This window comes from Taurulus bubalis, assembly GCF_910589615.1.
Source record: "Taurulus bubalis genome assembly, chromosome: 2".
In the NCBI taxonomy this organism is placed as follows: domain Eukaryota; kingdom Metazoa; phylum Chordata; class Actinopteri; order Perciformes; family Cottidae; genus Taurulus; species Taurulus bubalis.
In genome coordinates, this window is record NC_136590.1 from 44,630,665 (window position 1) to 44,655,676 (window position 25,012).

At 42.6% G+C, this 25,012-nt stretch overlaps 2 protein-coding genes across 4 annotated transcripts; both read right to left on the reverse strand.

Moving 5' to 3' along the window:
• Positions 1–204: 204 nt before the first annotated feature.
• slc16a5a (solute carrier family 16 member 5a) lies at positions 205–14,879 on the reverse strand. Of its 3 annotated transcripts, none has more exons than XR_013771243.1 (6): positions 14,255–14,879; positions 11,536–11,981; positions 8,664–8,807; positions 6,726–7,568; positions 1,053–1,350; positions 205–558 (listed from the first exon to the last, which is right to left on the reverse strand). XR_013771243.1 is itself a non-coding variant. In XM_079237987.1 (5 exons), exons 2-5 carry the CDS (start codon positions 11,888–11,890, stop codon positions 1,106–1,108), a joined length of 1,587 nt encoding a protein of 528 aa, XP_079094113.1. In that variant the 5' UTR covers positions 11,891–11,981; positions 14,255–14,879; the 3' UTR covers positions 205–1,105. The 3 variants fall into 3 exon arrangements, 1 of the variants encoding a protein (XP_079094113.1); XR_013771244.1 differs by having other exon boundaries at positions 1,015–1,350; XM_079237987.1 differs by having other exon boundaries at positions 205–1,350.
• A 5,350-nt stretch (positions 14,880–20,229) lies between these two features.
• kctd2 (potassium channel tetramerization domain containing 2) lies at positions 20,230–24,888 on the reverse strand (the record flags this gene model as incomplete). The annotated part of the gene is made up of 6 exons (XM_079237991.1): positions 20,230–20,259; positions 21,304–21,429; positions 21,913–22,008; positions 22,143–22,234; positions 22,305–22,413; positions 24,505–24,888. 6 exons carry the CDS (start codon positions 24,886–24,888, stop codon positions 20,230–20,232), a joined length of 837 nt encoding a protein of 278 aa, XP_079094117.1.
• Positions 24,889–25,012: the final 124 nt, after the last annotated feature.

Sequence of the window (25,012 nt, forward strand, 5' to 3'; positions counted from 1 at the left end):
TTATTACTTTTAATCAAGTAAAAGATCAGAATACTTTCCTCATAACTGCATTTCTGAGTAGTATACTGTATATTCATGGATTGTAAGTATTGATGCATGAATGTGTTCATCACTTTAATGTAGCAGCTTATAAGCGTGGAGCTAATTTGATATTAGGTTGGATTGGATTCACACATAAAAAAACAAAACAAAGACCACTTTGATATTCAAACTTTTATTTTCCCTGATCATAATGTATAAATAAAGACTTTATTTAAAAAAGAAAAATAAAGTATAATTTGGCTCAAAACAAGACAGCCCATTCAAAAAATGACATTCTCACATTGCAGCCACTTTACAGTTCACACCTGAAAAATGTAGATTTATTTTCCCGTCTCGTCCGCCATGAAACGGATCAAACGATGCGACTGTCGCATAAAACCTCTGATTGTGACTGAAGGTAAACGTCATAAAACTCCTCAGTGACTCTGAAGCCCTCGTCCTGCTGGCAACAAGAAATCCTCGTCTTCCATCCTCCTGAAAAGGGATTTGATCCGGTGGTCGTAAAATGCACCGGTTCTACAAACAAAAAAGGCACTGTTCCAATAAGGAATGAGAAGCGTGAGAAACACCTAAAAATACACGACAACATGATGAATCTGCTTATAAAGGACGTGTGTTCATCTCAGCGTGCTGCGTTCAATGTCTCCACAACACATAGAAAATACATCTTTCTACTTTAAAGATATTTAAGATGACAAAACGTTTCTTTAGTTATTCATATTAAAGGATAAGTCTGGAGATATTCTATATTATTCTGATCGCCACGAGAAGACCAACAAGTATTACTACTATACTGAAGTATATCCCGACACATTTGTGTTTAATAAAACAAATTAATTTTGCACTTGAATAATGATTTTAAAATCAATGAAAGGAGCGTGTGTGTAACTTTGCTCGATCAACCAAATGTGAAATACGATCAGCAGCATTTTGGTAATAAATAGTACAATCACATCGTAGCTGTAAGTGCACCTCTTTTCATTTTGGTATGTAGGATCTGACTCATTCACCAGAGTGTGTGAGAGGCTGTTCAGATGCTGGTGATGTTCTCCGCCCCGTTGGCCTAGTCTTTGTCTTTGTCTTTGTCTCCCTCTGTGGGGACGCTGCTGTACTGGCAGCCGGGAGCCAAGTCCACAGAAGGCCTCGCCGGTTCGGGCAGCGCGGACGCCTGACCCTGCTTTGACAACTTCCTGTCCCTCGTGTCCAGCCAGTAGAACGCCGCCATGAGGAAGACGGCGGAGGAGGAGACAATGGCACTGCAGGTGAAGAAGACGTGGCAGTACTGACCCGTCCTGTCGATCAGGGCGCCTGCAGCAACAAGAAGAAACCATCAGATTCAGGTTATTTTCTTGATTTACATCAATGTTTATCCTCAAAGGGTTTCTGAAAAAGCTTTTAAATGTGGTGTTTATCAAAGTGTGTTTGTTTGTTTGATTATTTATTTTATTCATTTTTTTTATGTATTTTTTGTGTATGTGTATATATATATATATATATATATATATATATATATATATATATTTAAAAAAAATATATATGTATATATATATATATATACACATACACACATATATTTTCCATATATATTTATTTAAATATGTATTCACTAGCTAAATTATTACTACTATTATTATTGCTATTATTTTGACCATGTGCCTTGTTTTTTGAGATCTTATGAAGACTGTTCTATTTTGTTAAAAATGTAAATAAAAAGTTCAACAACAAAATACATTGGTATTTATTAGAGGGAAAATAGAGTTAATTGCAGATGAATTAACTCAGAATAATTAAGCAGTGGTTCCCAAGAGGTCGAGAGACAAATCTAAAGAGTTAAACAGAATATTTATGAATTCTTAGAATATTTGACTCGTGAAAATGGTTCAAATGAAGCAAGAGGGGGACAATATTGGGTTTAATTTGTCCCAGCTAGTGGAAACATGCAACCATTCAAAAATGTGCACATTCCTTCAGCTTAGGGATCAGAAGCCAAGACGTTTGTGAATCACTGAGTCAGTTAGTCGCTGCTCACGTCAGCCGCACATGCAAACGAGGGAACTTTGCCTGCAGGCAAATGCAGAATTCAACACCTGAGAAATAAAGTTTGCAACTGTAAATGAATACCGAAGAACAGATATTTGCCTTCATTTAAAAAAGGAAAAACCGTCAAAAATAAAGTGTATCCCCCTTTCTTTTTCTTTCCTTCAGTTGTCTGACCACACGGAGGAGCAAACCCAGCCTCACTGTTTAGATCTCGTTGACGTTTCTCGGCCGGCTGTCAGCAGATAAACACTCCGGATCATAACCGTCACCTGAGACGAGGCGCTGAGCCGACTGAGAACATTGTGTTATCTACGGCCTCCAGCACTCTATTCCTGCCATGTTACCGTTTACGTAACACACACGAGTAGAAACATGGCACCAGAGCACATGCAGAAATACTGTGAAGGTCACCTGAAGGTCACACCGGGTCTCTGTGCCTTCACTACGGATATCAATGTGTACAATATGCAAGACTTAAGACTAGAGATTGAGACATAAACTCATGTTTACAATGTTTACTGAGGGAATACATCAAGAGAAGTAGAGTCATTTATATAGACTTCTATACAACCAGAGGAGTCACCCCCTGGTGGTCAGGAGAGAGAATGCAGCTTTAACACATGAAGCATAGGCTTCTATACAACCAGAGGAGTCAGTAGAGAGAATGCAGCTTTAACACATGAAGCATAGACTTCTATACAACCAGAGGAGTCAGTAGAGAGAATGCAGCTTTAACACATGAAGCATAGACTTCTATACAACCAGAGGAGTCAGTAGAGAGAATGCAGCTTTAACACATGAAGCATAGACTTCTATACAACCAGAGGAGTCAGTAGAGAGAATGCAGCTTTAACAGATGAAGCATATACTTCTATACAATCAGAGGAGTCGCCCCCTGGTGGTCAGGAGAGAGAATGCAGCTTTATCACATAAAGCATAGGCTTCTATACAACATCTCTCATATATATATATATATATATATATATATATATATATATATATATATATATATATATATATATATATATCTTTAGCCTTAGTCTTATTATAATGAAAATATTAAAGTGATGGGTAATAATAGATTGTTGACAGCGAGCTTGTTTAGCGTCACCAGAGGCGTCTGCCGTCTGCTCGTCTGTTGGCTTCTGTACACACAACTTACAGCCGTTAAACCCAGTTGCAGACGTCGTCAACACTTTAAAAACATGAACGCATTACTGTTAGGCTGCAGGCTTCTGTCACCATGGCCTGGAGACGCTATTTCAATACGTGGACTTTAATGCAAACTGTTGGCCGGCTGGTTTGCGTAGCCGTAAACAGGAAGGAGGATATGTGCTGGAAACTGACGTAAAAAAACAACTGAATTGAGATGCGAGAGAGAATGCAGCTTTAACACATGAAGCATATACTTCTATACAACCAGAGGAGTCGCCTCCTGGTGGTCAGGAGAGAAAATGCAGCTTTAACACATGAAGCATAGACTTCTATACAACCGGAGGAGTCGCCCCCTGGTGGACAGGAGAGAGAATGCAGCTTTACCACATGAAGCATATACTTCTATACAACCAAAGGAGTCGACCCCTGGTGGACAGGCGAGAGAATGCAGCTTTAACAATAAATGAAGCAAATACTTCTATACAACCAAAGGAGTCAACCCCTGGTGTCAGGAGATAGAATGCAGCTTTAACACATGAAGTATAGACTTCTATACCACCAGAGGAGTCGTCCCCTGGTGGAGAGGAGAGAGAATTCAGCTTTAACACATGAAGCACATACTTCTATACAACCAAATGAGTCAACCCCTGGTGGTCAGGAGAGAGAATGCAGCTTTAAGACATGAAGCATAGACTTCTATACAACCAGAGGAGTCGAGCTATGGGCTCGTGGACATATTGTTATTATTGTGCGACAGGTCGTAACCGGTTGGCCCAGGCGAACAGCGGCATGCTCACAAGAAAAACATCCAAGAAAAGAGCGAGCCAGGAGCCTGTGGACATGCTCACATGTTTGCAATGCAATGCTAAGTGTCTGAACAAAGGGAGAGAGAGAGAGAGAGAGAGAGAGAGTGTGTGTGTCTGTGTGTCTGTGTGAGAGAGAGAGAGTGTGCGTGTGTGTGTGCGTGTGTGAGTGTAGTGTAGAGAACAAGATTTGTATCTGATTTGTAATTTTCTTCCTTTTTTTCTTCATTATTTATTGTTCTGACAGCTCAGGTCCCTTTAAACAAAAATATACATCTTTTTGTGCACTTTATTTAAATGAATGAATGCCTTTTTGTTTTTCTATTTGATAATTAGCATAGACTTCTGCACAACGCTCAAAGCCAATTCACCAGCAGGGGAAGCAGTGTTATGTCATGTCATAAAACCTGCATGTGCTCCCATGTGACCCCACGTTCACAGTTGCGTAAACACTGAACGCCCCACCCCGACATGGGGTGGGGCGTTCACAGTGTTTACGCAACTGAACCCAGAGCAGCAACACAATCTTGTCGGTGTATTAATAATAATAATATGCTGCTGAACATTCAGCCCGTTCAGATAGCGCTGCAGATCATTCTTAGCAAAAGTAAAACCAGATTTTCCAGAACATTTGACTTGTTCTCTCATGTTCTAAGTGTTTGTAATGACTGACAAAAATGTGCTTTAGTAGTCAACAGAAAAGTGCACTAACTGCAGTGTGCTATGAGTAAGTAATGTGGTGTCTTTACTGGTTTTGTTGATGTCGTCCTCCAGAGCAGCTCTTCTATCAAACCTTTAAAAACCCTGGAACCAATTTTGGCTCAAGGCCTTTTTTCTCTTTTCCCTGTGTTTGAGTCGTCGTAGGAACTCCAAATTAATTCCAATACTTGTGTTTATTGTATGTATGTATGTGTATATATATATATATATATATATATATATGCAAAGAAATCTCTTTTTAAAAGATATTTTGATAATAACTATGAACATCCAGCACGATATACTCATACTGTATTATGGTGCCCTAACGACAGCGCACATACTATTAACACACCTTTTTGGAAAGATTAGGACCGAGAATGCAGCTTTAACACATGAAGCATATACTTCTATACAACCAGAGGAGTCGCCTCCTGGTGGTCAGGAGAGAAAATGCAGCTTTAACACATGAAGCATATACTTCTATACAACCAAAGGAGTCAACCCCTGGTGGACAGGCGAGAGAATGCAGCTTTAACAATAAATGAAGCACATACTTCTATACAGCCAAAGGAGTCAACCCCTGGTGGTCAGGAGATAGAATGCAGCTTTAACACATGAAGTATAGACTTCTATACCACCAGAGGAGTCGTCCCCTGGTGGAGAGGAGAGAGAATTCAGCTTTAACACATGAAGCACATACTTCTATACAACCAAATGAGTCAACCCCTGGTGGTCAGGAGAGAGAATGCAGCTTTAAGACATGAAGCATAGACTTCTATACAACCAGAGGAGTCGAGCTATGGGCTCGTGGACATATTGTCATTATTGTGCGACAGGTCGTAACCGGTTGGCCCAGGCGAGCAGCGGCATGCTAACACGTCCTCACAAGAAAAACATAGTGAGTGTAGTGTAGAGAACAAGATTTGTATCTGATTTGTAATTTCCTTCCTTTTTTTCTTCATTATTTATTGTTCTGACAGCTCAGGTCCCTTTAAACAAAAACATACATCTTTTTGTGCACTTTATTTAAATGAATGAATGCCTTTTTGTTTTTCTATTTGATAATTAGCATAGACTTCTGCACAACGCTCAAAGCCAATTCACCAGCAGGGGAAGCACCCCGACATGGGGTGGGGCGTTCACAGTGTTTACGCAACTGAACCCAGAGCAGCAACACAATCTTGTCGGTGTATTAATAATAATATGCTGCTGAACATTCAGCCCGTTCAGATAGCGCTGCAGATCATTCTTAGCAAAAGTAAAACCAGATTTTCCAGAACATTTGACTTGTTCTCTCATGTTCTAAGTGTTTGTAATGACTGACAAAAATGTGCTTTAGTAGTCAACAGAAAAGTGCACTAACTGCAGTGTGCTATGAGTAAGTAATGTGGTGTCTTTACTGGTTTTGTTGATGTCGTCCTCCAGAGCAGCTCTTCTATCAAACCTTTAAAAACCCTGGAACCAATTTTGGCTCTAGGCCTTTTTTCTCTTTTCCCTGTGTTTGAGTCGTCGTAGGAACTCCAAATTAATTCCAATACTTGTGTTTATTGTATGTATGTATGTATGTATGTATGTATGTATGTATGTATATATATATATATATATATATATGCAAAGAAATCTCTTTTTAAAAGATATTTTGATAAGAACTATGAACATCCAGCACGATATACTCATACTGTATTATGGTGCCCTAACGACAGCCCACATACTATTAACACACCTTTTTGGAAAGATTAGGACCTAAAGAATCGGAATATGCAACAAAAATCATAATAAAAACAAATCATTTGGGTGTTCAAAGGAGTTTCAGTCAAAAACTGTGTTGCAGGGGGATTATCGCACACTCTTAATACAGCTGTTTGTGCCTGAAGCCTGAAGCCTGTGAAACCAGCCGAGGAAAACCGATCTGCTCCATCTGTGATGCGAGTGCGTCCCACATTCTCCCGCCGCGTATCTTCCCTCCCTCCTCGCCCACGTTACCTGCCAGCGGAGGCCCGACGAGCAGCGTGACGCTCTCCATGATGGAGAGCAGGCCGAGCGCCGAGGGGAAGCGGCTCATCTCCACCACGTCCATGAGGACGGTGAATATCAGGGAGCCCACCACGCTCATGGAGAGCCCGTACACCGTCACGTAGGCCAGCAGGACGGGGAAGCCGGGCCCCACGCAGCAGATGCTGTTGCTGAGCCCGTTGACCAGCAGCGCCCAGGCGAAGACGTAAACGTGGCGCCCTTTGAACCAGGGCGTGCTGAAGATGACGCCGAAGAGCGGCCGCACCACGATGTTCACCAGGCCCAGGATGGAGAGCAGCAGCGCGGCGCGGCGCGGCTCCATGCCGTTGGCCGTGGCGTAGGCCACCAGGTACACCAGCGGCACCAGGAAGCCGAGCATCATCCAGGTGATGCCGATGGCGAACGCGCAGTAGCGGGGGTTGTGGAGCAGCTGGTCGAAGGCCATGTGTTTGCTGAGAGACGCCGCCAGGCGGCTCCACGTCCGTCTCATCCGGCCGCCCTCCTTCCCGGCGCTCTTCTCCTCGGGCGGCGGCGGCGGCCCGTGGTTCATCAGCGGCGGGCCCCGGCGCTCCGGCGCCCGCAGGGGCCTCATCACGGCGCCGCACACGCAGCAGTTCAGCAGCACGGCGCCCAGGACGAGGAAGCTGCCCCTCCAGCCCAGCTCCGTGTGCAGGTAGTTGCCCAGGAAGGGCAGCATGCACAGGCCCAGCGCCGTGCCCGTGGACGACATGGCGTTGGCGAAGGCGCGGCGCCGCACAAAGTAGTGGCCGAGGATCGTCACCGCCGGCTGGTAGCTGAAGCAGAAGCCCAGGCCTGTGACCACGGGAGAGACGGCAGTGTGTTGGTGGACCGCAGCTTTAAATCAACTTGTGCTTCTAGAGGAGGACCAGAAGAGCTCCTTCTGTTGCTGTCACTGCTGATGTTTAGTATCACCACTGTGATAACAAATGAAGATCCTAATAATTATGACTTACTATCTCGTAATTTCAATTTACTCTCATAATTATGAGAAATTACTATACTATCTCGTAATTTCGACTTACTAACTAAAAATGATGAGATATTATCTCATAATATCTCATAATTATGACTTACTACCTTGGAATTTTGATTTACTATCTCAAAATTAAGAAATATTATGAGATAATACCTCTTAATATCTCATAAGTATGACTTACTATCTCATAATATCTCATAATGAGATAGTGAATCATAATTATAAGATACTACCTCGTAATTTTGATTTACTATCTCAAAATTATGAGATATTATCTCATAATATCTCATAATTATGACTTACTACCTCATAAATATGACTTACTATCTCATAATATCTCATAATTATGAGATAGTAAATCGAAATTACGAGATACTATCTCAAAATTATGAGATAATATCTCATAATGAGATAGTAAATCATAATTATAAGATACTACCTCGTAATTTCGATGTACTATCTCATAATTATGAATTACAGGATATTAATTTTTTTGCCGGAAAAACGGGCTTCCATAGTTTAGTATTAATTATGGATCAAAACAAAGACTAACAACATCTGGTTATATTCATAATTTATTTTCCTAAATCCTCATAAACTCTCCTTCACATCTTTCCTTGACCTCATGACGTTTTCCATCGAGGTAAAAGTTGTTAAGACATGTTCCCAAATCTCAGCAATTTTCTTCAGCAACAATTTAATCATCAATGTTTTCCAAAGCTATTAAAATTAAACCCAAGTTGTTCTAAACTGGAATTAAAGGATTTTGCATTAATTGATTGACCGACGCTAACACACTTTTGCGTTTTAAAGTTATAAACGTTCATGTTTTTCATCACATATTTCAGGTGTTGGTCCCCCAGAATGCCGAGCGTCCAGCTCGAGTCAGCCGGACAGTAAACCCTGCTGACCTGTGATGACCCCGGCGGTGACGTAGAGCTGCACCACGGTCCGGCTGAAGGAACTGGCGGCCATTCCCAGCCCACTCAGGACGCCGCCCAACATGACTGTCGCCCGGCAACCAAATCGCTCCACCAGCACGCTGCACAAGGGACCTGCGGGTCAAACGTAAGGCTCTTAGTCTGAATGCATACCAGGGGGCTCACACACACACACACACACACACACACACACACACAGATCTGATTCTGAAGCATGAACATTTGCTGCGCCGTTTCAGGGCACATTTGTCGGAGGAAATGTGTTCTCTAATCTGGGTTTAGGTGAAAGGTCGCCCTGTTGCAAAAGTAGCCTCGAAGATAAAAGATGAATAATTGAAAAGGTTTTCTGGAGATCTAAGTTGTTTAAAGTCCCGCCTGCACTGCATTGGCTTCACGTTGTAGTTCCTACTGCAGCAGAAGAGATTCTCCGGCCCGCAGAAGTTCACATGCAGAAATTCGTGCAGCTTTGAGAAGATTAACCGGAGACGCTCGTCACATTTCTGTCAGGAAGATTCCTCAGAACAGAAGCATTCCTGCAAAAACCACGAGAGCGATCGTCACTCAGCTGAAACTTTGCTCTGAAAGCGGCAGATTAAATCAGATTAAATCAGATTAAATAAGTGAAAAATCCAGAACGAAACCTTTCTGCGTTCATTGAAAAGGTGCAAAGTGTGAGATGTCTCCTGCTCCACACAGAGGCCCTCCCCTTCCAATGGACCTGAAGACGTGTATGGAAGTCAATGGCGAGAGACAAATACTTATTTGATCCCGTATCAATACGTATGACGTTTGTCGTCAACAAAGAATATTGCTATAATAACGGCCATGTTAGTTTTAGTGACATACAAAGTAAATGGTACTCAGAAAAACTTGAAAATGTGTCTTTTAAATTGAAAAAAACATGTCAATAATATGTAATTCGTGGCTCATTTCAAAATATTTTGGGGTCATCGTTTCACCAGAGGAGATTTCAGGATCCCGAATCTCCTTTAATGACCAAATATCTCTCTCGACGTACTTACACATCAATAGAAACAACACAGAGGAACAAGGACAGCGAAGCTGGAAAATAAAGATACGGGTACACACACACAAGTAGAGAAAAAATAGGTGTTTATATGATTGCTTTAAGACCTTCGTTTGATAAAAACTAAACTAAACATGAGGCCACGCATATTTAAACTAAATTATGATGATTTATGACTCTTCTTCACAGTCGAAGGCAAACAGAGGAAGAGGAACGTCATTAAACCAATCTGATAACACTTCTTCCGTAAACAGCAGTGGGTCATTTTGCACTTTTAAAACCTGTTAATGGTAAAACCTTATTATTTGGATCTATCCTTCCACCAAGATATCCACTTACATCTAAATAAACCCCTGTTTTTAATCCTTTAAACATAAAAGAACTCCAGGACCGCCTCAGAGGGCTGGACTACAACATTCCTTCGGGTTAGTGCGTCCGAGTGTTGGATATCCTGTGAAACTCGCCTCACTCCTCTCTGCTTCCACAGCATTTCAGAGGAACTCTCTCTCTTGCAGCAGCAGCTAAAAATAAAGATCCTGCTCGTCACAATCTCCGCATTCTGCTTTGCACTCAGACCAGAACATGAAATGACCAACACATATAAATAATGAAGGCCTCTGTATTGACGTGAAGCACACACTGCTCCCCGTTTCATGGCCGTTACGTAACGCTCAGAAGAGTGAATGAGGAAGGAAGTTCCCTTTGTGCACCTCATCACGCAGGAGGCAGAAGGACCAGCGCACCTTTGAGTCAATACGTTTCTGACACTATTCATGTATTTGAGCTATTCAGTGCATTCTGTACTTTTCCTTTTTTCGGTGGCGGAGTCCGCCATTCAAATGGAAAAAAACAGCATCACGTCTCCGTCGTGTTTTTAATTTGACCTTCGCGATAACAGCTTTTCTATTGACTCTTCATCACAGCTGTGCAATGACAACATGTCCCACTGCGGCGGTTTCAGATCGCTTCTTTTTAGGCTGAATGATATGCAGAAAATCTAATACCTGCATTGGTTTTTTTACCAATTAACTCTAAGTTATGAAGATATTTTCGGGTTTGCTATTGGTGCTTTAACAAAATATTTACACAATCAGATCTGTGAAAAACAAGTAATAAAAATAAAAAAATACATCACTTTACTGACTGAAATGCAGCCTTTTAAAACGCTTATTCCATATAATGTAAATATATTTTCCAGCCCTAGCTTCAATTATATATTTTGTATAGTTTATCCAGCTAATTTGTCTTCATCGTCAATATATATATATATATATATATATATATATATATATATATATATAGTATATTAAAGCAACCTGTTGCATTAATACTTCTCTATATTTATTCCAGCTCCCTTTTTGCACTATTGCCTTACGGTTTATATATTTATATCTGTACATAATTTGTTCAGCTTTGTTGTCCTTGTTTTGAGCTGTTTTGTCTTAGCTCTATGTCTGTGTGAGCAACAAAAAACTGTAAAAAAAATATTCAAATATATATTCGGTGAAACACAGGGATGCTTTTATTGTGCCCCGGCTCGTCACCCTGAGGGGACGCGGGCAGTAGCAGCGGGGAGCTAGCTTGCGCTGCTGCTAGCTAGCTAGCTAGCTAGCTACAGCGGGGGGACACACCGGAGGTAGAAGCGGCTTGTAACCCGACTTTTACGCAATAATTACCTCCCATATATGCTGTATTATGCTACAATGGGACATTTTATAACTTTTTGGGGTTCTTGGTGTGCCGCAGGATTTTTTTTAAATTGTAGAAAATATGCCGCGGCTCCAAAAAGTTTAAAAACACGGGTCTGTACTTTACCTCCTGCGTGGAGCACCGAGGTCATGATGGAGGGAACCCAGGAGGTCTCGCTGTTGGTGGCGTGGAACTCGTTCTGCAGGTCGGTGTAGAAGATGCCCATGCAGGACGGGAAGGCCAGGGTCAGAGCCATGACCATGATGGTGGCGGCCAGCACCACCCAGCCCCAACCGCCATCTGGAGCCTCGACCGCGCCGGCCGAGTCTCCGCATTCGCCGCCTCGCACGCCGTCCTCGGCGTCCCGGTCGTTGGCCTCCTGAACTTTCTCCGTACCGGCGGTCCGCTCGGGGGCCCCGAAGGCCTCCGAGTGCCGGCGGCCATCGCCGCTCGACCCTCCGGTTCCATTTGCCTGAGTCATTTTCTGCTCCGCGGTTCGAGAGAAGCTCCGGCGTTGGCTCTGCACGGCGTGGATTGACCTCTGCTGCCCATGTCACTGCAACTGCTGCGACCTTCAGGGACGACAAAGGGGACCATGCATCAGTAGAGCAGTGGTGAGGGGACATTCATGGTCCCCAGGGGGTGGATCCTAATGATCCCTTTACATAGTTTTGAGTATGCAATACATTCATATTCCCCAGAGGATATATTTTAGTGGTATAGACGATCCCTTTACATAGTTTTGAGTGAATTATCTCAACAACTATTAGACACAGACATGCATGTTCCCCAGAGGATACATCCTAGTGGTATTGGCGATCCCCTGACCCTAACCCAATGACTGCCTGTTCTATAAAACCAGTAGATAGCAGGTAAATCAGTTCTCAAATCTTCTAGTGGTCATGTTTCGTAGAAGCTGGAGGCAATCAAGGAAACATTGTTAACCTGATTAGATCCTGATAGACAAATATATGTAGATATACAGTACACACGAGTAAATCCAGGCACATTGTTAATTGTGAGTAGAACCACTTAAAACCTAGATGAATTGTTCAATTTTGATTTGAACTAATCTCAGATTAAACTAATCCTTGTTTGCGGGTCAGAGGGTGCTGGGTGGTTCATGCCTCTGCGGCTGCAAAGGGAATCTCAAGCTGGCAGCCGTGAGCCGAACAGTCACTTGTGAAAACCAAGGAGAATGAATGGACCTCTGTGCGAAGGCGCCGGAGGAGTTTCCACCTCCAAAGACGCTCAATCTATCTTCCAGATGCACCAACTGACTGAGCGGAGCGGCGTTAGCTCAGGTTGTGTTCCTGAGGACACAATCTGAGCTAACGGAGACGTGGCATTACACACGAATTACAATATTCTACATGCACGGTCCTCCGAATACGGATGTAGATATTTGCTCAGGTGTCAGCTGCTTATCACTCAGAGTACACACGGCTGAATTATTTGTAACACGCGTTATAGAACAGCAAAGCAAAATGTGGGGAGCAGCTTTGCAACATCATTTACATTTACAGTTTAACGCCAGATATTTCCTTTCCCCCTGGCTCCTCACATATCTCAGCAATCTGATCCACTGAGGCATGACCTGTTTTTTACCTCCTGCAAAGAATCAGCCCCACTCCCCGGGCCTTTACCTGCCAAATGTCATACGGAGAGTCAAACCAACCAGGAAGAGACACACAATGACCACAAGGAGACACAAAATGACCACAAAGAGAAGCCAAAATACTCCAAAGAGATACAATATGATTACAAAGAGACGCATAAAAACCAGGAAGAGACACAAAATGACCACAAGGAGAAGCCAAAATACTCCAAAGAGATACAATATGATTACAAAGAGACTCAAAAGAACTACAAAAATACACTAAACTACAACAACAAAAAGACACAAAATGACTACAAAAAGATAAAATATAATATAACTCCAGGAAGACTCCAAATTCTTAAGAAAACACATCAAATGACCACAAAAAGAAACAAAACAACCAGAAAGAGACACACAATGACCACAAGGAGAAGCCAAAACACACCGAAGAGACACAATATGATTACAAAGACTCATACCAACCAGGAAGAGACACAAAAAGACTACAAAGAGACACAAAACAGCAGCAAAGTGAAAATAAACAAAATGACTACAAAGAGACTCAAAAAGACACAAAACTACAAAAAAAAGGATACAAAATGACTACAAAGAGGGACAATACAACAAATAACGCTACAAAATAACTCCAGGAAGACACAAAAAGAAACAAAACAACCAAAAAAAGACACAACGTGACCACAAAAAGACCCAAGAGGAAGAGACACAAGTTGAACAATACCAACGACACAGAACAACAACTCAAGAGGCTGAAACAACAAAGTGTGTGTTGTGATGAAGGACATGGTCGTTTCATAATCCTGCCCGTGACTCATGTCCTGCAGCCTTGTGCATAATTAATAAATGTTCCTTAGAGGCTCTGTCCGCGTCCCTGATGGATAAAGGTGATGCTGAGCAGCTGGTCTTTCCTGCGCCTTTTGGCAGCTCAAACAACACAAACTCTCATCAAATAAATAAACACAAACTGCACATTTTAAACTGTGTTGCACGTGCACGTGGCCACTGGCGTTATTTCGGCTCGTTTGCGGACGTGAAGCGGCTGCAGCTGCAGCTGCATCGCAGCCGCTGAACTATCTTTAATTAAAAAGCACATTTGTTTTCCTGCGCTTGCATCATCCGCCTGGCCGTCCCTGGATCAGCACTTTCGGAACAAAGAGGAAGACATCTCGACATCTCCTCCGTGGAATTATGAGTAAATATAATGAATCAATGTTTTTAAAAAATTACCTTTTTTTATTTAATTGTTGATTGTGGTCCTCCAGCTTTCCCCCGGTAATCTCCTCGATGACTGCCGGGTCGGTACCGGGGTTCTGCTGCACCTCGTCGCGGAGCTCCAGTCCGCCCACGGGGGGAGGAGACTGCTGGAGCCGGGATGGGAGGGCTCTGAGGCGGGGGGAGGGAGGAGGAAGGCCCGGCCTGCTGCACCACACACCGGCCACAGGAGAGGAGGACACCCGGGGAGCGGCCGGTCCCTGAAGGCCTCAGCGAGCCGGTCCCAGCGGGAGGCAGTAGTACTGACCTGGAGTACACGTTTAGGGTACTTTATGGAGTATTTCCATGGATGCTACTTTGCAGTGGTAAAGATGTAGCTAAGTACATTTAGTCAAGGAGGTCAAATGTGTAGGTAGTTTTACTTTATTTTAAAAATTGGATTTTTTACTTTAAAAGTTTAAGTTACTTTGTAGATTCAGAATAACACAATATATATAAATAAAATAAGAATTCATGAAGTTGTATTTTAGATTAAACTACCCAGCAGTATACTGTTTCTACTATTGTACTGGAGTACACATTATGGGTACTTTATTGAGTATTTCCATCGATGCTACTTTACTCTGCAGTGGTAAAGATGTAGCTATGTACATTTACTCAAGGAGGTCTAATGTGTAGGTAGTTTTACTTTATTTTGGAGATTGTATTTTTTTACTCCACTACAGTTATTTGATAGTATAACACAATATATCAATAAAATAAGTATTTATGAAGTTGTATTTTAGATTAAACTACCCAGCAGTATACTGTTTCTAGTATTGTACTAGAGTACACGTTTAGGGTACTTTGAGTATTTCCATGTATGCTACTTTGCAGTAGAAAAGATGTATCTAAATACATTTACTCAAGTAAAATAAAAAATACTTAAAATTTTGACCTTAAGTACTATTACTTTAAGTTGGAGATTGTACTTTTCTCTGGTTTAACTTACTTTCTAGATTCAGATCAACACAAGACATAACTAAACTAATACAAGAAGTATTATTATAGAATAGACTGGCCAGCAGTACTGAAGTACACATTCAGGGTACTTTATGCGAGTATTTCATTAATGCTACATTGCAGTCGCAGGATGTAACCAAGTACATTTACTCAAGTAGGCGACTGTACTTTGGTCAAATCTTTATGTATTTTTACTTTACTTGATTACTACTACTATAAGCTACTTCATTTTGGAGATTGTACTTTTTAATCGCGTGTTAATTAACCATATTTAAACCACTCAAACTAACCACTAGACTTATCTTTATTACGTTTTGGTTCTATTGGCCCAGGTTTTTATATTTGTCGAGTTTCTTCACATCATTATTTATCGTTTCGAGCAGCAGAAATAAAATATAAGTGGAGGACAAACATGTTCAGGTGCGCTGACCCTTTAAAAGGATCAATAACCGTCTCATTGTTTAAGTTATAAAACTTTCTACACTTATTTATTTTGTTCCTGATGGTAAAAATATGTTTTCTTTAAACCCACAGAAGCAACAAACAAGTCAGCGAGCCACATTTGTTTAAAACATAGACACATTTTATGATTAAAAACCAGACTGGGTTTCGTTAAAATCGTCACATGTAAAGAAACGACAACTTTTGTAGACAAAATTCTCAAAAATATAAAATAAATAAAAGTCAAACAAACAAAGACAACAAAAAAAAAATGAAAAAAGATTTGCTTCCAAATTTTGTTTTTTTCTCCACAGTCTCCATTGACAATATTCACATTTGACATCAATACTGTTGATAAATGAACACAAAGTAACGGTTAATAGGCGACATTTTCAATACCTCTAAATGAGAGTACAAGTGGTGCATGTCCACAAACGCATGCAGTGTGTTTACAGAGTAACTGGCAACAGGATCCATGGATTAAAAAAAACTAAACTAAATCTTTCTTTTGAGTAAATGCTTTAAAAGCGGGGGAGGGGCGGGGGGTTAAGGGTCTGCGATCAAACAGGATGTTGAATCTTTTGTTCGAAGCTTTTCTGCATCAAGAAGTTGAGTTAAACCGACGGGACGAAGATACAAAAACAACCGAGAAACACGTCGCGTGAGGCGGAGGACCAACGAGAAATCTACAGGGCCACGCCCACTCCACTGCAGCGCCACGCCCCCAACGCAGAGCCACGCCCCCTCACCATGCATCACATACACTTTGCACCAACACGGAGGTCAGACACAACCAGTACACAGTACACGTCATAATCTCTAGAACAATGCATGCTCTCGTGGTTTCACGTGCCCGAACAACATATATATATTTATTTATATTTATATTTTTTTTTGCAGATTTGTTATAATTTGCACATAATCTGTTTGACTAACTAGTGCAGGTGAAAGTAAAAAAAAAAAAAAAATCTTTTTGGGTTAAAAAAATAAAAAACTTGATTCAAAACGTTTCAAAACACGTCAACAGGATGAGACCAGTTCAACAAAATCCATAGAATTTGTTTAAATATGTGTATTGCCTGGTAGAACTTGTCTTAAACATGTCAACGTTTTATCCGTTTAGCACCACTGCACACAAACATCTTCTTCCTCCCGTCGGCTCGAGAGGAAAAGTCAGAGCCGGGCGGTCCAAGCTACGGCCCGCGGGCCGACCGGGGTCCACCGCCTGCTGCTAACTCTGTAAAAAATACATTCCTAATAAATTACACTGCAACACGTCGACTACATTTAGTGAAACAGGAAACAATATTTGATCTCCATTTGTTAAATCTTAATACTCAACTGACATTTGCGTTGTAATGTTTGTAAATTGGCCTTTACGCCTGGTTTTGATTATTTAATAACACACGACATCGTCATATTTTAACTGGACGTCGATCTAAATCAAGTTCGCGAGCAGCCGATGAATGTTGTTTGTTAACATGCGGACGCATAATTTAAAATTATTTAACAGTCTTGTGGAGTTGAAAATTAATTCTCTTTCACACATTTGGGTTTTCTGGTCTCGTAGTTCTCTATTTTTCTGTATTTGGCCCCAAATAAAAAAATAAGTAAAAGGTCTCCCTCCCCAAAGTCAGCAGGGTTCATCCTCTGGGGACCTTGAACGGACTCAGTTTGGGAATCGTTGAGCCAGAAGCAAACCGGATCGAACCGGGACCCCGAAGGAGACCCCATAGGTGCTTTCAGAGGCCGGTGACGTCGCAGAAGAGCGGGGTCATCAACACGCAACTCAAGAAGAAGAAACTAGAACGCAACGGTGGAATCGAAGCGCACGGCTGGAGTTTTACTAAGATAACACGAGTCGGACACACGTTGGAAGTCCGACGTGAACGGATTCAGCCGGAAAGCAAACGGTGCGAAAGAAGAAGAAGAAGAAGAAGAAGAAGAAGAAGAAACTGGCAGGTTTCAGTTTGTCGGTATCGTAAAAAAAAAAAAAGCCTCTTGCTGAAACACCGACAGGAAACACACGTCACCTCCAGGAGCCTGCAGTCTGCTCTCAGGGACGAGAGACCCTTGATACACAACACAGGTCAAAAGGCACAACACTGGACACACACACACACACACGGAGGGGAAACAATACCCAAGGTGCTTTGCAAAAAAAAAAAAAAAAAAGGCCTGCAGAGACGACAAGGCAGTGAGACGTTTGGGCTTTTTTTTCTGGTTCTGCAGATCAGCAGAAGTGAAACGGCACGAGGAACTAAACAAAAGGTACATCAAGGTTTTGCGTGTGAATGTGCAGTTTATCTTTTTGTTCATGCGTGATATAACGAAACTGCATCACGTGTTCTTTGTACAAAGAAATGCGTTTAAAGATCAGACGCTCCTTTTTTTTATTTTTATTTTTTTGCGTCGTCTTTTTTTTTTTAAACTGCGGGGGATTTAACGTGTGAGATGTTTGGATTCTCTGATATGTGGGACTCCGGCTCAACTTTGCAGCGAGCGACGACGTCACGCTAACGTGTTCCTGCCGGGTGTGGAGGAGAAGCCGTCAATCAATCAATCAATCAATCAATCAATCGATCAACTCTTCAAATCCACTGGTTTCAGCTTCTGGGTTTTCTCCGTTTTATGTATCAATGTAAGTTGAATATTTTTGTTTTGAAGACGTCTCCGTGAGCTCTGGGAACCTTTTCACTATTTTCTTTTAAACTTTTAAAAAAAGAGAAGAAGAATCCTCATGAATGAAAGGAATCATTATTTGCAGCCTCAGAGTCAAAGGAGAGCCGTGGCTGCAACCAATGAGGATTTTACAGTTTAGTTTCTCTTTAAACAGATTAATAGTTTAGTCTGAAACGAGTCTATTGTAATATTATAAATATAGTAAAACGTCACATTTCCCCCCAGGAGACGCCTTCAAACCCCAAAGATATTTAATTTACGCCGATAAAAATAAAGTTAAAGCTGCGTTTTCTGTTCATCTATGAATCCGTGATTTGACCTCAGCTTTAGCGACTTGAAGCGCCGCAGCTTTACAGGAAATGCACATTTCAAGCAGCAGCAAATTCTGTGCATTTCACGATAAATTTCAAAATAAAACACCCACTTGAACACGTTCAGCCTGATGGTTGAGCTTCACTGTAAAGTCGGAGCAGAGTGCCGGTTATGAAACGACGTCTCATAACACGTGGAAAATAAAAAAGGCGGCAGGTTCGCTTACAGTCTGTAAATCTCGGCGCCGACGTGGGCTCAGGTGTCTCCGGTATCTCTTTAAGTTGCTACAAGTGCTGCGGGACGCGAGGCGGGGGTTCGAGTCCCCGACGCGTTTCCTCTTCCTCGGATTACAATTTTAAGATATGCGAGAGATCGAAGCAGGATATCGAAGAGAAAACGTTTTTTTTTTTTTTTTTTTAAGAGGAACACTACAGAAAACGTGCAGCTGAAGAAAACACAAAATAAGCGTTGTGATATTTCAGTCGTGGACGTTAATACGCAGAGAGGCACCGCACACAGCGACTCACACACACACGAGCCGGGCGGGGAATCCGGTTATGAAAAGTGATATTTTTCCTCCCGTCGTTTAAATAGACCCACCGAGAATATGTAAATATATGACAACTATGATACAGAAATCAGTAATTACACCATTTTCATATTATTCATCATGTAGCCTATATAGAGTTATATAGATTCCTCACATGCCTCCGCAAATTGTACACAGTCTTTTTGAGTCAGTTGGTTTCTCTTTTTTTTTCGCGCAAAAATATCCCAAATTTTGAGGCTGGGGGGAGAAGGAAACAGAGGAGGAGGAGGAGGAGGAGGAGGAGGAGGATGATATTTCAGGACAGCTGAAAGACGACGGTCCGTCGCTTCTTCGCGGCGTTTTCTAAAAGAGGAAACCGCATCCGGCTCAAGCCGAGCGACTGGACTCCCCTCTCCTGCGCCGGCTGCGTTTGTTGTGCCGCCACCAGCCTCGGACGTCCCGCCGAGGATTCTGGGAGTGCAGAGAGGGAGGCGGCGGGCGTTCCCTCCATCAGCAGGTTCAGGTTCAAGGCTCCTTTACGTCCTTTGAGAGTCCTGAGGAGATTTTCTGCTGAGTCGACAGAGCCAAATGTAAAAGTGATGATGATGATGATGGCGAGAATGATGATGATGAGGATTGGGAGCAGCTCTGTGCTGGGCGTCCGTCAGCACCGCAGTGACGCTGACCATCAGAAGGAAAAGAAGCTGCTTTGATGAAAGCCGCTCACTTGTAATCCCTTTTGTACTCCGCCTGAAGCCGGAGGAGGAAGAGGAGGAGGAGGAAGAGGAGGAGGAGGAAGAGGAGGAGGAGGAAGGCCGGGGTCGAGTTGAAGCAGGCGCCGGGTAGCCCTTCCCTTTCGCTGTGGAAAGGCACACCGGAGGAGGAGGAGGCCTTGATGATGATGATGAAGGCGACGATGGCCGGAGGGTAAAATCGTGGATCTCGATAAACGGGAGAAAAGGTTCCGTGTTATTGTTTTGTTTTGGTTCTTCATCGTCGATAAAGTGATACTGAGCTCGGCTCTTCACATCCGCGAGCCTCGCTCCTGAAGGATCTGAGAGGAGAGACAGAAACAAGACGTCTCGTTAGAACCTCAATGAAGCTCTCCGACTGATGACGTCATCAGAGAGAGAATTTTTATTTTAAACATTCAGGTTCAAGGGTTCATGTGTGTTTACGTCGGTACCTGCAGATTAACACGTGGAAACTATGTTTTGTTCTGTTTCAGGAGGTTAAAGATATTTATGACAACAAAAATAAATAAATAAATAAATATATATATATATATATATATACACACACACACACCGTAAAAGTCGGGTTACAAGCCGCAACTACCTTCGGTCGGTGTCCCTGCTAGCTCCCTGCTGTAGCCAGTTGGCGCTCCTGCTAGCGCTCCGCTAGCTCCCCGCTGTAGCCTGCTAGCGCGCCACTAGCGCTCCTGCTAGCGCTCCTGCTAGCGCTCCTGCTAGCGCTCCGCTAGCTCCCCGCTGTAGCCTGCTAGCGCGCCACTAGCGCTCCTGCTAGCTCTCCGCTAGCTCCCCGACAACCACTGAAGGTAGCGGGACCAGCCCCGGCTCGACACCCGACTCGGGCAGAGGGGACGCGGGCAGCAGCAGCAGCAGCGGGGAGCTAGCAGCAGCAGGGAGCTAGCAGCAGCGCTAGCTTGCTACAACGGGGACAACCACCGAAGGTAGAAGCGGATTGTAACCCGACTTTTACGGTGTGTGTGTGTGTGTGTGTGTGTGTATATATATATATATATATATATATATATATATATATATATATATATATATATATATATATATATATATATATATATATAATAAATACGGTTTCCATCTCTGTGATATTTTATATTTTTCTTACAACAAACCCCCCCCAAAAAGCCCAAAATCAACATTGATCTCCCATCCCAAGTTCATTGAATCCTACTGACGACGTAACATACAGCTTATATAACAAACATTTAAAGTAAAAGGGCTCAGTAATGAAGCCGCTCACTGAAGAGTTTAAAACCAAACAAAAAGGAGGTTTGGGGACTATTTTCCGCGGCGGATTAATCCACACTCGGCGCTCCGGCTCGGCGGCTCACCTTGGCCTTCTCGGTGGGCTCGATGACGATGCCGTTGGTGGAGTTGTTGAGTTCCCGGGAAACGACACAGAGAAACTCCGCCTGGTCCTCGTTGCCGTAGTTATAAGAGGAGCCGATGCTTATGAGCTGAGGGCGGGAAGAAAGAAAACAGGAAAAGAGGAAATATTAAGTTCTGTGACGGAGCAGATCTCTATTCTGGGTAATATTTATATTCATTATTTTCCTCTTTAGGGGCTCCAGCTTCTCAAATGTGACAATGTTTCTTCCCTTCTCTTGTATCTTTATAAATTAAATATCTTTGGATTTTAGATCCTTTGTCCAACAAACTGGCAGTTTGAAGACACGATTAATTATTTATTTTAATGACAAAATGATCCGATCAATCAATCGAGAATAAGATTAACAGAACAATAGGTAGTGAAAGAAAAATAAGTAGTTGCAACCCTAAAGTTTGGACTGCAAATAATGATTATTTTCTTTTCAATTTAAAACATAAGAGAGAAATCGTAAATTATTTACATTTTTTATTATTAAAAAGGATTAAAAAAAAATTATCCTTCATGAATAAATATCAAAATAAAACATGACTAAAAAAGGTATTTTCTGCACCTGCTCAAACTTCCAGCCGTCCGACATGGTGGAGACCATCTGTGTGAGTTCCTCCTCTTGGCACTGAAGCACCCGGTACACATGCTTCACGGGACCCTGAGGGCGAGAGAGGGCGAGACAAAGAGAGAGAGAGAGGGCGAGAGAGAGAGGGCGAGAGAGAGAGAGAGCGCGTCAACAATCTGGACGACCTGTATTCGCACTCGGAGAACGTCCGGCTCACAGATGCGTACCTGAGACGTCCGGTTCTCGTTGTCCCGTATCCGCTCCTTCACCAGCCTCACCAGACACGCGATGTTGTAGAACTCGGCTTCCTCCAGGACACCTGAGGGAGACACGGTTAAAACATGCGCTCTAGATATGCAGACCGGTAGGGGGGAGGGGTCGTTTCTCACCGTCTTCCGCCAGGTTCTTATCCATGATCAGCTTCCCGTGCCGGAGGTAGTTGAGGATGGGGCCGAAGTACGTGGGATCCCTGTCGATCAGGTAGGCCCCGGTCTCGTCCTGCGGGGGACGAAGGGAGAGTGTGAGAGGGTCGGATCGATCAGTTGATCAAAACGCATCGACCATCTGATCCCAACGTATCGATCATCTGATCCCAACGTATCATCCCAACTGGGTTGGGATCAACCCAGTTGATCCCAACGTGTCGACCAGTTGATCCCAACATATCGACTTTCCCAACGTATCGATCACCTGATCCTAACATCGACCAGTCGATCCCAGCGTATAGACCAGTTGATCCCAACGTATCGACCCAACGCGTCGACCACCCGATCCCAACGCGTCGACCACCCGATCCCAACGTATCGACCGCCCGATCCCAACGTATCGACCCAACGCGTCGACCACCCGATCCCAACGCGTCGACCACCCGATCCCAACGCATCGACCGCCCGATCCCAACGCATCGACCGCCCGATCCCAACGCATCGACCGCCCGATCCCAACGTATCGACCGCCCGATCCCAACGTATCGACCGCCCGATCCCAACATATCGACCGCCCGATCCCAACGCATCGACCGCCCGATCCCAACGCATCGACCGCCCGATCCCAACGTATCGACCAGCTGATCCCAACGTATCGACCAGCTGATCCCAACGTATCGACCAGCTGATCCCAACGTATCGTAGACGTCCATCTTTAGTCGATGGCGACCTGAACAAAAATAAAGCTCTTTTCCCGCCAATTTAAAAAGTGAAATTAGAGCTGAATCGATAAGTCAGTCAATGGGATTCACGATGGTGATCCTCAAATATTCAGTAAAACGATCACGTTCTCACAACGCGTTCACATGCCATCTACTAAAATGTAGTGTTGGTGAGAAACTATAATAAATCCAGATGTTTTCAAATACATTTTAAATAGATATTAGAGATGGATTATGAGTTAAACAACTCTTATAATACATAATTCAAACCAAAACTATATCTTTGTTTTAATCCATAAAACGTATTTGTATTTCCTCATCATGAGCCAATATGAGGTGCTGATCCGACCCGAACAGATTACATGTGAACACATCATGAGAACGTTATAATTGACCTTATTTCCAATTTAAGTTACTAACTGTATACTTCTGCGACGGTTGTACTTCACGAGACTTATTTGACATGTACTATGTACTCGTTACGTTTAAAGAAAGATTTAAACATCGTACGAGACGAATACATTTCCTTTAAAGATAAGTTTGCACACACATCTTGTGATACACAAATGTATATATATTTAATATAAACAGTATCATGAATGCATCGATGCATTAAAGTTACTTTAATAGGACACTTTTACTTGTAACAGTATTTCTACACACTGGTATTACTACTTTAACATAAGTAAAATATCTGAGTACCTCTTCCACCTCCGCCTTAAAACAATATATATATATATATATATATATATATATATATATATATATATATATATATATATATATATACACAGTATGTAAATATATGATCTCAAATATTATTAATAAAAGTTAAAGATAAACGTTGTTTCGCACAATTATAAAGTCTGTAATGTAATATGTCTGTAATCATGTGACTGCTATTTGTGCTTTAATTAACTGAGCAATACTTCCAGTATTACTGCAATTATCCCTTTTATCAATACTTGTGTTATATATTGTAGCATTAAGTACATCATTTACATTTTATTTAAGGCCTTTATTAATATGTTTCCTCATTATGTTTATTTACAGGACTAACTGTAACTGATACACATTTACCCCAGGTAATAAAAACCTTCTGATTCTTATGATGGTAGACTTTGAAATGTATTTTTCAACATGTAAAATGTTTATAGAATATGCATTTGACTGAATAAAATGGCATATTCAAAATAATAAACAACTAAAAACAACAAAATAGAAGTAAAGAAGGAATACTGGACATTAATATTACTTTATAGAATATGCATTTGACTGAATATAATGGCATTTTCCAAATAATAAACAACTAAAATCAACAAAATAAAGTAAAGAAGAGAGAATGGACAGTAATAGTACTTTGTTCTCCCTTTTATTCATGTATTTTGTTTATCCATTTACGTTATTATTGTTATGATACTACCCTCAGACAACAGAAGTACCTTGTCGGAGTCCAGGTCGGGGTCTTCCTGACACAGTCGGAACAGGAAGGACTTGGGGTCGCGACACAGCGTCTGTTTGGTCGTGATGAAGTACGTCCCGCCGACGTTCAGGCGAACCCAGCGCGAACCGGGCTTCTCCACCGGTTCGGACGGGGAGCTCGAGCTGCTCTTCGGCGGGAAGCCGAACACCGAGCGTCCGCCGCCGGGGCTCGACCCTCCGCCGCCGGGACTCGAACCCCCGCCGCCTCCGGGGCTGAGCTGGCTGCTCCGCGGCGGAACCATGAGAGTGGGCGAAGCCAGGCGAAGCGAGCCGCGAACATCGCGGTGCTCCGGCTGCTCGATGGTTCCAGTGCCGCTCTGCTCCACAACATGCAGTTCAGCCATGTTTTTTGTGTGTGTATATATTCTTCGTCTCTAAAAACACACACACGATTATCTAACGACACACTGCGGGGAAACACTTTCTCCCAGCCGATTTGTAAACAGAGCGAAGGTGTTTTTCGGGCAT

Coding starts and splice junctions, on each gene's coding strand:
- slc16a5a (XM_079237987.1), bottom strand. CDS start 11,890: ATGACTCAGGCAAATGGAACCGGAGGGTCGAGCGGCGATGGCCGCCGG. Junction 7,569..8,663: donor CACCGCCGGGGTCATCACAG/GTCAGCAGGGTT, acceptor CCGTGGTCACAG/GCCTGGGCTTCTGCTTCAGC. Junction 1,351..6,725: donor CGTCGGGCCTCCGCTGGCAG/GTAACGTGGGCG, acceptor TTGTTGCTGCAG/GCGCCCTGATCGACAGGACG.